The 15877-nt window shown below is 37.8% G+C and overlaps 1 protein-coding gene across 1 annotated transcript in view; it reads left to right on the forward strand.

Moving 5' to 3' along the window:
• The window catches only part of LOC131074954 (NAD-dependent malic enzyme 62 kDa isoform, mitochondrial), a 264127-nt gene that overhangs the window by 86423 nt on the left and 161827 nt on the right, over positions 1-15877 (forward strand). The window contains exon 5 of the mRNA XM_058011705.2: positions 15317-15445. Within this exon, the coding sequence (XP_057867688.1) occupies positions 15317-15445 (129 nt within the window). The remainder of the gene's footprint in view (positions 1-15316; positions 15446-15877) is intronic.

A 15877-nucleotide genomic window follows, 5' to 3' on the forward strand; every position in this document is an offset into this window, starting at 1 on the left:
GATACCTACAAGGTACCCTAAACCTTGGTCTCAAATATGAGAAAGTTGATATAGACCTACATGGATTTACAGATTCAGATTGGGCTAGAAGTGTGACTGACAGAAAAAGCAGTTCAGGGTGTTGCTTCAGTCTAGGTTTAGCTATGATATCTTGGATCAGCAAGAAGCAGTCTTCTGTAGCTCAAAGCTCCACCGAGGCAGAATACATTGCAGCTTCTATAGCTGCCCGAGAGGCAGTATGGCTTAGGAAGTTGCTTGTGGGGTTGTTTGGAGAACCTATGAAACCCACTGTTATACATTGTGACAATTAGAGCTGCATAAAACTTTCAGTAAATCTAGTGTTCCATGACAGATCCAAACATATTGAGATTCCATACCACTATGTGTGAGATATGGTAGACAAGAATGTGATCAAATTAGAATATGTTTGTACAGGAGGTCAAACTGCAGATATTCTGACCAAACCTCTTTCCAGAATGAAGGTTGATTACTTCAGAAAAGGTTTAGGTATGATAGAAAGGTAATTTGCTTTGTAATCTGTATTTGCATATCAATAAGATGTTTAATGTGTAAACTTCTTTGTCACGATAGGACATTTTGGATTTTATCCCCTGGGTTCATATCTAAGAGGTGACGATCTCTCAAGATAATGAACACTTGTATGTAGACATTATAAGGTGACGATCTTATGATGTCCAAACCAGTTATCATGTTGGATCTCTGGTGTGTCATGGATGTGCCATGATTGTGTTGTGGTAAAACATTTGTATAAGATGTTAGTTCACATACCAAAACTTGGATAAGATGAGAATTTAATCTTTTCTCATATGATTATCCTTAAGTATTGCGTGTTTAGGCAATACTGATATCACATGCTTAGGTGATATCTTGTCATCACAAGATTGATGTGATGGACATTTGTATCACGTGTTTAGGTGATACTTCATATCATGTGATTAGGTGATATGATTTTCTAGAAAGTCAGATTGTGTAAAGAATACTGACCATCATTTGAATTGTGATGCTTGATATATTGTTTTCATTTATCTTACCTAGCTAAGAGGGAGTGTTAATGCATGATAGCTTCGGTAAGATAAATGATTGAATGAGAGATAAATGAAGTCTCTCATTAAATCATTTATCCTATCGATAAACTATTAGGAAAACTTCAAGCTATTGTTCTTTCATTTGATGATCTTTCTTTACTTGTATATGTCCAATCTACTTAGTTCGATCAATGCTCAAACTATCGATAATCATATCATAGCATAGTATACTGATTAATATCGGTTTGCATTATAATGTGATCACCGATTATTATCGGGCTAACCATGTATCCCGATTTATATCGGTTGATTTATCAACAGTAAACAAATGATGATTATCGGGATTAACCGATTGTTATCGTGTGGCAAAGCATACACCGCTTGGTATCTAACTATTAGTTAAGCGATCACCAAGTCACGTAGACACCGATTGGCATCGGCTAACATGTCACGTAGACACCGATTGGCATCAGATAATAAGTTACGCAGACCCCGATTAGCATCGGGTTGTTGATTAAAGTAAACACCGATTGGTAATTATAATTCAAAGGGTGCAATCAAGTAATGTCTTGATCAGTCATGTCTATGAGACATGACTGGTCAAGGCAAAACTTGATCCTCCCCTTTTGCATATATATCAATCGATATTTGTGAGAAGAATATCGAAATCTATAAATGCTCCTCTCATCTGCCATACGAAAGAAGATAATCATATTTATCATATAAATAAATGTTACATAGATCAAGAAAATATAAAATAGAATACATCTTGCATATTGAATTGAGAATTGAACATCATTTACAAAAACATGGGGGCTGTAGATACTCTAGACTTACCACCCACCACCTTGCAGAGAATGGTTAATGAGGGATTAATAACATATAAGGGAGGGGTATTATTGAGTGAAAATTTATAACTCATTTTTTGGAAAGATTGGAACTGGGTTTAAGATGTAGTGGTTTTTAGAACTTATAATAATATATTACACGTAAAACAAGATGATGTGGAAACTAAAAAGTAATGATCTTGGTTTGTAAAATTCTGGGTAATAACCTTGTTGTTGTGTTTTATAGGATACCTCGAACACATAATAAGATACCAAGTATTCTATCCTCTATCGAACAAAGAAACCTCACATTCTAAATGATATGATCAAGTTAGACAACTCCAAGGTTTACAATGCAAACAATCAACTTTATGCTCGGGATAGACTTAGTGATGTATGATGTGATATTGCTGGAATCACAAGGGGACTTATGCTTATGAACATAACTGGAACGTGGAATTTATACTAAATCACTTTGAAAATAAAAGATAAGAGGAGATATGGTTTAAGAAATCTAGTCTAATCTTGGGAATGTAAGAGATGATTGTTGACTTGGCGCAACCAACCAAGCTTTGCTTTGCCATTAGGAAACAACTACACAAAGATGGTGCAATCTCCTAAGGATAAGCGAATAATTTTCATATCACCTATGCACACCAACATCTTGAACAATGAACATAAAGCAATTGAAGTTAAGCTTTTAGATAAGTTCAGTCCAACCACGCACTGCAACTTGCAATCACCAAATTCCAAGTTGTATGAACATAAGGCTTCACCATTCATCAACAATAAAATCTTCCCATTAAACTAATTAGGAAATCTAAACTTGAGAAGTAGAAACCATGCAACATGTAGAAAGTCATACAACGATCCACCCTATCTTCAATAAAATTAAGTATATATTTCAACAAAGTCTTGGCAACAATTTCTTGTCTTCTCCTCCTACTCTACTTCTACTTCTAACTCTAACTATTCAATATTAACCTGTACAAATGAGAGCATTGAGCTTTATATAGAAGTCTCTTTACAATTCAATGGCTCAGATTGATTCGAGATCAATGGTTGAGATTACATGACAAAACCCTAATTAGGGTTAGTTGCAACTAACTCCATTCAACTAATGACATAATTACATCATTTATGACACGTCCTTTAAATTTGGACCAATGAGAAATGAGGTTAGGTATGTGAAGCAATATTTGATGAATCGCCATGTATCACTTGCTCCTTCCTTGGATGAATCAGGTTCAATGAACTTGGACTTATTGATGTGGCACAACTTGATTGGTTGGTGATGAACAAGATTGCCGCCTCAGCTACTTGCACCTTGTAGATCATCAATGAAGTTTTTGTGATTGAGCAATATCTCTTGATACTCAACATTTCCAATTGCCTAATATGTTGATGATGGGGTATATTCCCAAATTGTATCTTGTTTGATGATCAAGCATCTAACTTTTCTTAACTCTTCTGAAACTATTTGCATCCTTGCCCATACTTGCATTTTCATTTACTAACTTGGAAACCTTATCCTTGTGTTGTTCTTAACCCTAATGATGCTTGTGTTGTTCTTGAACATCTTGACTTTATCTTGTTGACCCTTGGTTTGGAAATGTGAAACACACCCTTGATGTAGCACGTGACTCCATGGAGTTTGATCCTGACTGTCTTAATATGTCTATGCCTTTGAATTGAATGCCTTCACTTGTTGTAGGGGTATCTTTATGTGTAACCAATGTCCTTGTATGAATGTATAGTCCTTTGCTGTGAAGCAATCCCCATTGATCTCCCTTTGTTGCACTAATAGTAACCTTGGATTTTCGAAGGAAATTCAAGGTAATAGCAATGTACCCTCCATGTTGAAGACCTTGAACTTGTAGAGAAATCCTCATGTAGTGGTTGCATCCTTGAGGTTGCTGTTAACTCGCCTCCCTCACTAGTGATGTAATGAAGACCTTGAATGGGTAGACTTTGCCCCTCATATTGATTTGTTCACCTCTATGCTCCATTTACCCTTATGCTGGAGGTAATTGTCCTAAATCCCTCGCACAGATCTGTATTAACGTTGTGGAGTAAATCTGCAAGATGAGATTGCGCATCATATATTATGAATTGAGGAAAAAACCAATACTTCAATACATTGAATCCTAAAAACCTTCCTCAATCTGGAAATAGTTCTGATAAATCAGTTCTGATTTCAGCAATCAGATCATAAGCAATCAGATCAACCATTGCACCCTAGAATAAGAACAAATGAATGCTTGGAATGAGAGATTTAACCATTGATTTATATGAATTCACCACCTATCAGTCCTTCTAGGTCGGCTTGCCCCTAGGATATTCATTTCATCCTCCAAAAATATTTAAATTCCATCTTTGAAATGCGCCAACCTACCTCCTTAATTGCTTGATTGGGTTTTGAGGGTTTAAGTGGACAAAGGAGAGCACAATTTATGTAGGTGCTTGCACAAATGTTGCTGGAGCGGGATCTTATACCTACCTTGCACAGATCCAAAGTTGTCCTTGGGCATCTTTTGATTCGCCTTTGCTCATATCTTCAAGGTCAAGTTGGCTGAGCAATGATTTCTACCCTTGAAAGTGCATATAAAGGTCAGGTTGTAAGAACCCCTATGGTTATCCAATTTCCAGTACTACTCAAATGATAAATTTTTCCATTGTTTTTGCAAATATATATCTTTTTTTGACTTTTTAACAATATAGAAATGCAAGAACAATGCATAAAGAATGACAGGAAGCAAACTACTGTGGGTAACTAACAACTAAATTACAAGTAAGCTGAAAATGAATATCTTTATTAATGATGAAGGAACTATATTGGCGTCCTTATTTGTATCTACATAGAAATCATACCAAACTGTTGTAGATGGTGATAGCATTGAAACCTGGAAGTGACAGCAGCAACTTTAATGGCTGGTAATCAAATAACCTGCAGCATATATCAATCTTTCTGTTGAGACATGGACCAGCTAGGACTCGAACCTAGGACCTTCCATATGCTGTTGGAGTGCTCTACCACTGAGCTACTGACCCCTCTTGGACCAGTCCATCGTCGGTCTGGGTGTGGCTTATTTCCAACACCAACACCCCCCCTTAAGCCACACCTCTCGTGTGCTTGGGGCTCCTAGCCTGGACTTGGCTCTGATACCATGTTGAGACATGAACTAGCTAGGACTCGAACCTAGGACCTTCCATATGCTGCTGGAGTGCTCTACCACTGAGCTACTGGCCCCTCTTGGACCAGTCCATCGTCGGTCCGGGTGTGGCTTATTTCCAACACCGACACTTTCCACCCCAAATCTGTGCCAAGTGTCTCCACAATGCTTGATGCACAAAATAGAGAAAATCTGATCACATTCTAAGGGGCGTTTAGCTTTAGGAAGAGCACATTCTGCTGCTGGTAAGCATTTCCCAGCATATGAAGTATCCCAAGAGGTTCCCAATATGATGGCGCCCTCAATGATGACAAGGAAAGCACATTTACATAGGTGTTTTGGCCTGAAACTGCAACATGTCCTTGGCTGGGTGATCTCTGTTGACAGTAGCAGCAGATAAAAGCTTGCAATCTGCTCTTTAATGGCTGCCAAAGGTGAATACCTGGGTCTGCTGTAGATAAACCTCCAAATACTTCAAACCCTAGATGAAATTCCTCACTTTTAAGCACAAATAGAACTCTTGGATGAAGCCCTCTCAAGCAATAATATCAGCTGGTATTGCACAGACTCAAAATTGCACAAACACTGAAGAGTTTTCGTTCTCCAATGCTGTAGATGACTAAAACCCTTGTGTATTTATACACTCAGCTATCATATCAAAAAGCACAAGTCAAATAACATCAAGAATGAAAAGTATTTGCTTTTTGAAACCCCTTTATATCCTCTCAACTCTTTAATGCCTTTAATTCCCTTTTGAAATCCAGTTTTAGGGTTTTAATAAAACTTTATAGTAACTTTTCAAACTTGGGCACTCATACTCATAAATAATAAATGCACTTTAATATCATTTTTAATGATATATTATGTTCTCCCATTGACTTTATAAATTACTTTAATATTTGGCACCATAAATCATAATCATTTAATTCACTTTTAAATCACTTAAATTGAGGGTCACGACCCCATTGTGTATAAAGTGACTTTATAACTTTATAGTTGCACTTAGTAAATAATTATTAATAATCACTTTATTAATAATTAATATAACATATCTCCACAAATAATCATTATTTCTCCATTCCTTCTGAAACCATTATGTCCACTGCGCATCCAATTGCCTTACTAAAAATAGTAAGGGTCCCTCTATCAACCATTGATTTACTATAAATAGTAAATCCTTGATTATCTGATCAAACTAGTTGTGCAAGGGATTGACACTGCAATCATAGCCCATCCAAGTGCCCTGCTATAAATAGAAACCATGACTTTCCTGAAATGATGACTTACTATAAATAGTAAGTGTACCAAATTGAGTCCAATGAAGGCCAAACCTGTACCCATACTGAGCTTTGAGAGAAATAACACACTGATCTTTGCCATTTGGGACCCTCTAACCATCTGAGTTAGTCTACGAGGGCCAATGATAGGCTAACCAATCATAAAACGAGAGTGGCTAAAAGGGGACATTACACAGGTGCTCCATACCTCATTTCATCCAATCCATACCCTTGGATCAAGTTATCTCTGCTCTGATCACTACATCTGCCTGTGAATTAGGATGAGATGTCATTGCTTTAAATCTGAGTTTCTTGTGGTGCTTAGGTCTGATCTCTGAGTTTGCTATTTACTTCTTAAGGTCTGATTGTTACTATTTCTAGGTCCGAGTTCAATCCTTTTTAAAGGTCTGATCTTATATTTCTCAGGTCTGATCCCAACACCGTAAGGTCTGATTTTTCATTCATGCCATTGTATGACCAAGGGTGCTGAGCACATATGAAGTGTTGGCAGTTCGGCGGGTCAGCGCCTCCTGTGGATTCATGACATGGCTTTCTCCCGCCTCCCGTGGATCGTTAACTCTGGCCGCACGCCCGTTCACTGACAGTTCGAGCTTTTGGTGTAACGACAACGGTGATTCCAACAAATAGTATCAGAGGGCCAGGTCACGGATTTGAATCCCTGGAGTTGCCCCTGGAATCCTTAGTAATCGCTGAGGGGGGGGGATTGTTGGCTGTTCGGCGGGTCAGCGTCTCCTGTGGATTTGTGACATGGCTTTCTCCCGCCTCTCGTGGATCCTTAACTCTGGCCGCACGCTCGTTCACTAACAGTTCGAGCTTTTGGTGTAACGGCAACAATGATTCCAACATGAAGACCATGCATGCACATCAGATTTAGAGAGAAGGGTTGTATAAGCTTGGAACAAAATTCAGGGGCTACCATGCACTAAATGTAGAGCGCATATGAAGACCTACCTTGCAACAATTTGACTTCATATGATGGTAGACTTAGGAAGAAGTCTTGCATTCTCGTTGACTTAGTGCAGTTTTATCTCAATACATCATTGGCGGGTTTGAGAGTGTAGCTCGCATAAAGTTGATCCTTACCCTTCCCCATCCTTACCCTTCCCCATGAGCGCACATGGAAATTAAGTTTGCATAAGGTTCAAGACAAAGCATGGAAGGAAGGGAGTGCACTTAATGGGGTTGCTTGCACAATGTATACATGAGACAAGGGGGGGGGAATTTTTATCTTAGGCAATTTTCTCCATTTCTCCCCTTAAGTGCACATGAAAGGTCAGACTTGTAGAGCGCATTTCAAAGGTATGCATGCATAGCAATGTATAGCGCCCTTGACATGTGTTAGCACAAATGAAAGTGAAAGCCCCATTGAAGTCATACTTTGATGCTTTCAAATGATTAACCTAAGGTAGGGTTTGACACCAATACAAAACTTCCCCCCTTGAACCTTTCATAAATTGATACGTGCCAAGAGGGGGTTGAATTTTACTTAGACAAATTTTCATGATTTTCCCTCCTAGGTGCAACGTAGTGTAGGTTTGGAATATATGACCCTAAGTGCTATGCTTGTAGTTCCTGACGGAACTACAAGAAAACTTACCACTCCATACCCTTCAACCTTCTCCTAATGATACCCTGCACTCAAACAACATCAACAACTTCAACGACTTAGCAACCTTAGCAACATCACTCAATCTTGACATGAACAAAACATATCTTCTCTCACTAGCAAAGATTAACAACAACTAAGAAACCACTGGCAAGGTAAAGACGATTGACTAAGACACCTAAGCTAAGCAAAAAGTGAGGTGTCCCCATTTGCAATGGGATGACATGTGAAAACGTCACAACAAACCTTTTTGAAGCTTGTGATTTTGGGGTCAAGTCTTTGTGAGATCCTGCAGCATACAGATTCATATTGATTAAGGGTTTGTTGATACATAAGTTATGCATGTTACCATTTCTTATTCTGTAATGTCCCCATTTTGCGAGCATCAGAGTTTGTAAGAATTAGCCTATCATTTGACCCTTGTAGGCTAATAATTATTGATAGAGGGCCTCGTGTGGCAGTTACTTGGTGATTAGAGACATTACTCTTCAGCTGGATTCAGGTTTTGGCCTTTGCACAGGTTTTTTGACTCAGATTGGCACACTTACTATTTATAGTAAGTTACTATTTTGGGAGAGTCGGGGTTCCTATTAATAGAAAGACACCTGAGCAGAGCTTATTGGCAGTGTCAACCTTGATTGGGCCTTTGCAGCTATTTCTAGACTCAGTTCCACATACTTACTATTTATAGTAAGTCACTATTCAGGGTTTCTATTTTTAGACAGGCATCCAATCACATGGAGAACAGGGAGAGTCGACTCCTGGCTCAGACGGTTTAGCAATCAGACAAGTACATCAAGAGATATTAAATTTTAAGTGACTTAAGTGATTTATTTAATATTTTAATATTATTATAAAGTTCTAAAGTAACTTTATAATAATAAAGTCACTTTAATATAATAAAGTGCGTTAAGTGAATAATTTAATGTGGGAATAAATCTTTTATCCCACATTGGCCAGGAAGGTGTTTGAGCTCTCTTAAGGAAAGAATAAAAGGAAAGGCAAGAGTTCATTCTCAATCCAGTTGATGAATAGTATTTTGATTGATTTTTATTGTGGAGCCTAGGGCTTTCGCAATTTTCTTCTTTGATCATAGGAAACGAAAACTTCCTATTGATAGTAATTTTAAAGGTGTGAAATAACACCTGAATTATTGCAGTTGTGGGAAAGAATACTTCAGTTCTTTCATTTGTGCAAATTGGTGAAGTTTTCTACAAGGGTTTGAAGTTTATTGTTGGCGAACATTTATAATTGGTTGTGAATCATCCTTCTTTGGCACATTGAGTTGTATCATTCTTGGTGGGAGAGATTATCAACAAATTATTCAAGGTTTTAAGAGCAGATTGCAAGTTTGTTCTTGCTGCTACAGTGCGCATGAACAGTGCACGTGAATAGTGCGCTACAGTGCCGTGAACAGTGCACATGAACAGTGCCGTGAACAGTGCGCATGAACAGTGCGCGTGAACAGTGCCGCACTACAGTATTTTGCTTGATTCCGATTGCAACTTTCATCTCCATCATTAAGCATCACTATTATCAGGTTCCTCTTGCAACTATTAGTAGCTAGTATTGAAATATTAGGCATATAATTTTGCTGTTGTAAGTGATAACTTAGAATCAGATTTGGCATTGATGTAGTCTTTTTGTAAGCCAATTAGTCTTGGCAAATCCATAGCAGCATTGTACTTAGGAATGAATTCAATAAAGAAGATATATGTTGCATACCATTTGTTTGACGAAATGTCCTTTTAATAGCATATATGATCAGCATAATAGTTGCATGCCAGTTGTTTGTCGAAATGTCAGTTGGCTGTAGGTATGCATTCCATATCTAGTTTTCATGTATATGCATTAAAAATACCAAAAAGAACTGCACTCGCATACTAGTTCATTGTAAGAGGTATTGTCAACATCATTGGTGAACTTCCTAAATTTCTTGGCAACTTTCAAAGTGTATCAAACAATCTGAAATACAAAAATCAGAATAGAGAAAGACAGCATACAAAGTGTTTGACAATATTCCTTGAGCCAAAATCAATCAGTTTGGGCAAGGGATATTACAGTGGTATCAGAGCGGATTCCTGCCAACCTGTTGGGTGATGGTTGCATTCAATTGGTGGGAAAACCATCCGCGTACAAATCAGTTTTGATTTGATTTTCAGTTGGGTAGTGAAAATGGGCTACATGACAACATTGTTCAGCGATAAACAGGCACTGAAAGAACTTGAACAATCACAATACAAGCTCAGCCGAGAGTTGTTGCGTTTAGAGCAAACGTTTTCAAAGTTTGGGTTGCCTAAAAGATTCAATTCACTTCCTACCAGCAAAAGTCGAACACCACAAAACAAAGAAGAAGAAGTGATTAGCATGTTTAAGGAGTATAGCACTCTTCCTCACAAAATTAAGAAGGAACTTCCTTTCATGAGTTACATGGATTTGCACCCGAGTCTTTGCCATAAGACAGAGTTTGCAAGGAAGAAATATCACACTATAGCTCATGAATTGTTTACACATGAAATGGATAGAGAATCTACACATAAGGATGATACAATTCTTCATCAAAATGATTTGGTATCTTCAAATTCCTATGAAGTATGCAGAAATTTATATGATGAATTTGATAGACATGCTGATTTGATTCAAGAAGACACTAGCACATCTTTGGGTAATGATTTATCTACATCATCCTTGCAAGAGGTGACTCAAGAAGTTTCTAATATAGAGGCTACTTCTGATTTTCATGACAGCGATGATGAAACTTTGCATGAGCATGAGACAGCAGTGTTTTCACATGTGCAAAATGATCCTATTGAATTGTCACATGAAAGTACTCAGAAATTGGGTACTAATGATGCATTGTATGTGGAGGATTCATGTCATGGTGAGTCTGATTTTCCAGATCAGACCTTTGAAAACAAGCTAGAAGATTCATATGTTGATATGGAATCCCAAGATCATGCTTTGGATGGCATGCAGTTACTTTGAGAGTGGAGGTGTGTGAAGATACTGTCATACCAGCAACTTCTACCTTATCAGTTGAGCCATCCTTTGAGGTACAAAGCAGCAGTACCTTAGATGTTGAGGTGTGCATGGATGAAAGCACACATGATGCTGCTTATCATGTAGTGAGTGATGACAAATCAGCCTCATATCATAGTGCATATTATGAACCGGAAAACTTGTATGGGGGTCATAAGCTACAGAATCCTCATCATTTGGTTGGGCAACTAAAAGTGAATGACAATATGATTGCCACAACCATTGAGCATTTTGATGTTGCTCGTCAGATGTTGGCTACCTATGGTTGGAGTACTCCTTTGACAGATGAGCATGGTGATAGTGGTTTTTCCCTTGCAGAGATACATGCACTTCGAGAAGCAATTGGAATGATGAAACAAAATTACCTAAAACTACTTGCGGATAGGGATTTTCTTCTCGAGTGGGATTGCATTTGTTATGATGCATTGAAGGGAAAGGAGGAGCAGGTCGATGAGCTCACTCATGAGCTTGAGGTGACTATGGACTCATGGTAGAGTGCCGAGTTGGCTCTTCAAGAGTCACAGTTACAGATTGAGAAGCTTACCGAGGAGTTGAGTTTGGCACAGTCTCCACCAACTGCAGATATAATACAGTTATATACAGAGGCAGTTGATGAGGATTTTATATCCACTGGTTGTAGTGAAGATGTGGTTACATCTATCACAGATATAGGTACGAAAGTTTCAGCTGGGATGAGTACCTTGGTTGAGAGCAGTAGAGAACCACTAGTTGCATCAAGTTCTCCTGAGGTCAGTACAGTGACAGTTGATGCAGGACAGTTTACTGGTAGCTCTTGTGTCACAATGGTGGATTCTCTTGAGAGTTGTGTGGTAGTACACAATGCTACTCCGTCCTCACAGGGCATTTGCAGAGTGTCATCTAGTTGGGAGTATGGCTCCCATGTTGATTTGTTTCCATCTCCTAGAAGCAAATCTGTCACTTCATCCCATGCAGCTGATTTTGGATGCCAGCGTGTTGTTTTTCAGAATCAAAGGGATCAGTTGCGCGATTCAAGTGTTGTTAGTGATGAGCCATTGACAGAGGTTGGAGCATTTTACCGCGACTACACAGTGAGGAGTGCTCATCATTTTTCTTTTGATCCACACACAGAGGACTTGATGATGCATCCGTGTGGATTGGCTCCGAGATGCCATCCTTTGTGGGATGGGTATTCATCATCTTCAGAAGATGGGATTAGCAGTTGCGATCGCCCGACTCAACAGTTTATGGGGGATTACTTGCAGGGACAGCTGTCAGTTATACATCATGCTGATATGTATCCAACAGGGTTTGCTACTTCTATGTCACAAAGTTTTCTTATGGGTACATGGTTACAGGATGACTATGGTGTCAGTGGGCATGATGGTTTGGTTAGTTATCACATCCATGGGAGTTTACCGAGAGCTGTAGAGAGATATTGTGTTATAGACGCTTCCAGATATTTTTATCTCTATATGGCGAATGGATGTGGGGTTCAGTTGTTTTGGGATCCAGGAGGCGACAGGTTTGGCACAGTGTATTGGATGGGTCCCATTGGTTTGCTTCACCACTTCTGGCATGGTGAAGTTGAGATCAGAGTAGCGCAGAGGAAGTCAGAGGGTATTAGGCTTGGCAGACTTCCATTCCGGGTTTGGGATCCAGGGATATTGTGCGCAACTATGTTTATGTTGGTGCTACAGGAGTCGGTTAAGGATGTGTGGGACATTTCACAATTCTCCTTTTGGGCCTCCCGAGGATTGGAGTTTCTTTGCAGTGGAGATTGCTTGGGGACAAGCAATTTCAGGGAGGGCGGACTGTAATGTCCCCATTTTGCGAGCATCAGAGTTTGTAAGAATTAGCCTATCATTTGACCCTTGTAGGCTAATAATTATTGATAGAGGGCCTCGTGTGGCAGTTACTTGGTGATTAGAGACATTACTCTTCAGCTGGATTCAGGTTTTGGCCTTTGCACAGGTTTTTTGACTCAGATTGGCACACTTACTATTTATAGTAAGTTACTATTTTGGGAGAGTCGGGGTTTCTATTAATAGAAAGACACTTGAGCAGAGCTTATTGGCAGTGTCAACCTTGATTGGGCCTTTGCAGCTATTTCTAGACTCAGTTCCACATACTTACTATTTATAGTAAGTCACTATTCAGGGTTTCTATTTTTAGACAGGCATCCAATCACATGGAGAACAGGGAGAGTCGACTCTTGGCTCAGACGGTTTAGCAATCAGACAAGTACATCAAGAGATATTAAAGTTTAAGTGACTTAAGTGATTTATTTAATATTTTAATATTATTATAAAGTTCTAAAGTAACTTTATAATAATAAAGTCACTTTAATATAATAAAGTGCGTTAAGTGAATAATTTAATGTGGGAATAAATCTTTTATCCCACATTGGCCAGGAAGGTGTTTGAGCTCTCTTAAGGAAAGAATAAAAGGAAAGGCAAGAGTTCATTCTCAATCCAGTTGATGAATAGTATTTTGATTGATTTTTATTGTGGAGCCTAGGGCTTTCGCAATTTTCTTCTTTGATCATAGGAAACGAAAACCTCCTATTGATAGTAATTTTGAAGGTGTGAAATAACACCTGAATTATTGCAGTTGTGGGAAAGAATACTTCAGTTCTTTCATTTGTGCAAATTGGTGAAGTTTTCTACAAGGGTTTGAAGTTTATTGTTGGCGAACATTTATAATTGGTTGTGAATCATCCTTCTTTGGCACATTGAGTTATATCATTCTTGTTGGGAGAGATTATCAACAAATTATTCAAGGTTTTAAGAGCAGATTGCAAGTTTGTTCTTGCTGCTACAGTGCGCATGAACAGTGCGCGTGAACAGTGCGCATGAACAGTGCCGTGAACAGTGCGCATGAACAGTGCGCGTGAACAGTGCCGCGCTACAGTATTTTGCTTGATTCCGATTGCAACTTTCATCTCCATCATTAAGCATCACTATTATCAGGTTCCTCTTGCAACTATTAGTAGCTAGTATTGAAATATTAGGCATATAATTTTGCTGTTGTAAGTGATAACTTAGAATCAGATTTGGCATTGATGTAGTCTTTTTGTAAGCCAATTAGTCTTGGCAAATCCATAGCAGCATTGTACTTAGGAATGAATTCAATAAAGAAGATATATGTTGCATACCATTTGTTTGACGAAATGTCCTTTTAATAGCATATATGATCAGCATAATAGTTGCATGCCAGTTGTTTGTCGAAATGTCAGTTGGCTGTAGGTATGCATTCCATATCTAGTTTTCATGTATATGCATTAAAAATACCAAAAAGAACTGCACTCGCATACTAGTTCATTGTAAGAGGTATTGTCAACATCATTGGTGAACTTCCTAAATTTCTTGGCAACTTTCAAAGTGTATCAAACAATCTGAAATACAAAAATCAGAATAGAGAAAGACAGCATACAAAGTGTTTGACAATATTCCTTGAGCCAAAATCAATTAGTTTGGGCAAGGGATATTACATATTCTTAATTACAAGAAAGAGTGCAAGGGGAGGAGTTTACCAAAGTTTAAGTTAGATGCTTGCAGTTATATTTTAAATTGTTTAGTATTTAGTATCTTGTTGTCCCTTTTATGAGTTGATTATATTCCACATAACCTAATATCCTAAAAAAATGTACAACCAAAAAAACAATAATAGTTTAGACAAGCTTCTAGGAGTTATGGCATTTTCTTGTGTAGTACTCTTATTCCATAGTGTGTAAATCAAAAGTATTATGTGACCTGCCCATAATTTGTTGGAAACTAAAAATACTAAATATTGCTCATTTATGTTATTTAAATGAGAAATCAAACCATTTCAGAAGGCCTATGGATGTGTATATATGAGTTATTCTAAGTTGAATGGTAGCATGTATGATTTTGGCTACATTTGTTTTTATTTTTTTTGATGTTGAACAACTGACTTATACCTGTGGACACTTTTTCTGTGTACATGATGTTTCCTTCAAAGAACAAACACTTTTGTGGCTTCTTAATATGATAGATGTAAAATTCTATTTTTTCCCATGATTAAAATGATCTACTTTTTGGATGTCAGATTGATTCTGATTGATGTTGTTTCTTGGCTTTTCATTTATGCTTTTATGCTGAGTATGTTATGCTTTGCTATTTAATTTTCTTGTTCGAGTACATTATAACTTCTAGAGTTCAACCCTATTTCTTCAAGGAACTAATACAACCTTCCATTTTCTTGTCAATATTCATTTCACATGCTTTGTTTTTGTAATATGATAAATTGACATGGGGAAGTAAGATGCTTGCAAATACACAAGATTGATGTTGGATTGTTTCTGATAGTGTTTTTTGAATCACAGGTTGATATGATTGTGGTTACAGATGGAAGTAGAATACTAGGGCTTGGAGATCTTGGAGTGCAGGGAATTGGGATTGCAATTGGAAAGCTGGACTTATATGTTGCAGCTGCAGGCATGAATCCTCAAAGGGTATGCAAATTATATAAAATTCTGCCAAGTCTACAGGAGTTTTACTAGTTTTTTTTAATCAACAGTTGATTTTGATTGAAAATTGTAGTACTTCTGGTTGATTTGAAAATTTATCCTGATACAGTAATTCCATGAGGTGTTTTCAGTGTAGTGACACTAAATTTGATCCTAGTTTTGTTTACAATGAACTATCTTTTATGTGGAAATCGATTCCTAAATGGTAATGCAAAATTCTGGACAAATACAATGGAAATTTCACAATCCATAGAAGCATGAACGTTTTTCTTTATATGTATTTATCAAAACTATGTATATTAATGCTATGCAATATTTGCAAAGTCAAAGACCTAGTGTTAAGAGTCCACATCCCGTTCTGTCTTTTTGATGTTAATTGGTTGACGTGATACAAGAAATAAATGTGTCTTCACTAGT

The sequence above is a fragment of the Cryptomeria japonica genome, chromosome 11 (assembly GCF_030272615.1).
Source record: "Cryptomeria japonica chromosome 11, Sugi_1.0, whole genome shotgun sequence".
NCBI classification, from domain to species: domain Eukaryota; kingdom Viridiplantae; phylum Streptophyta; class Pinopsida; order Cupressales; family Cupressaceae; genus Cryptomeria; species Cryptomeria japonica.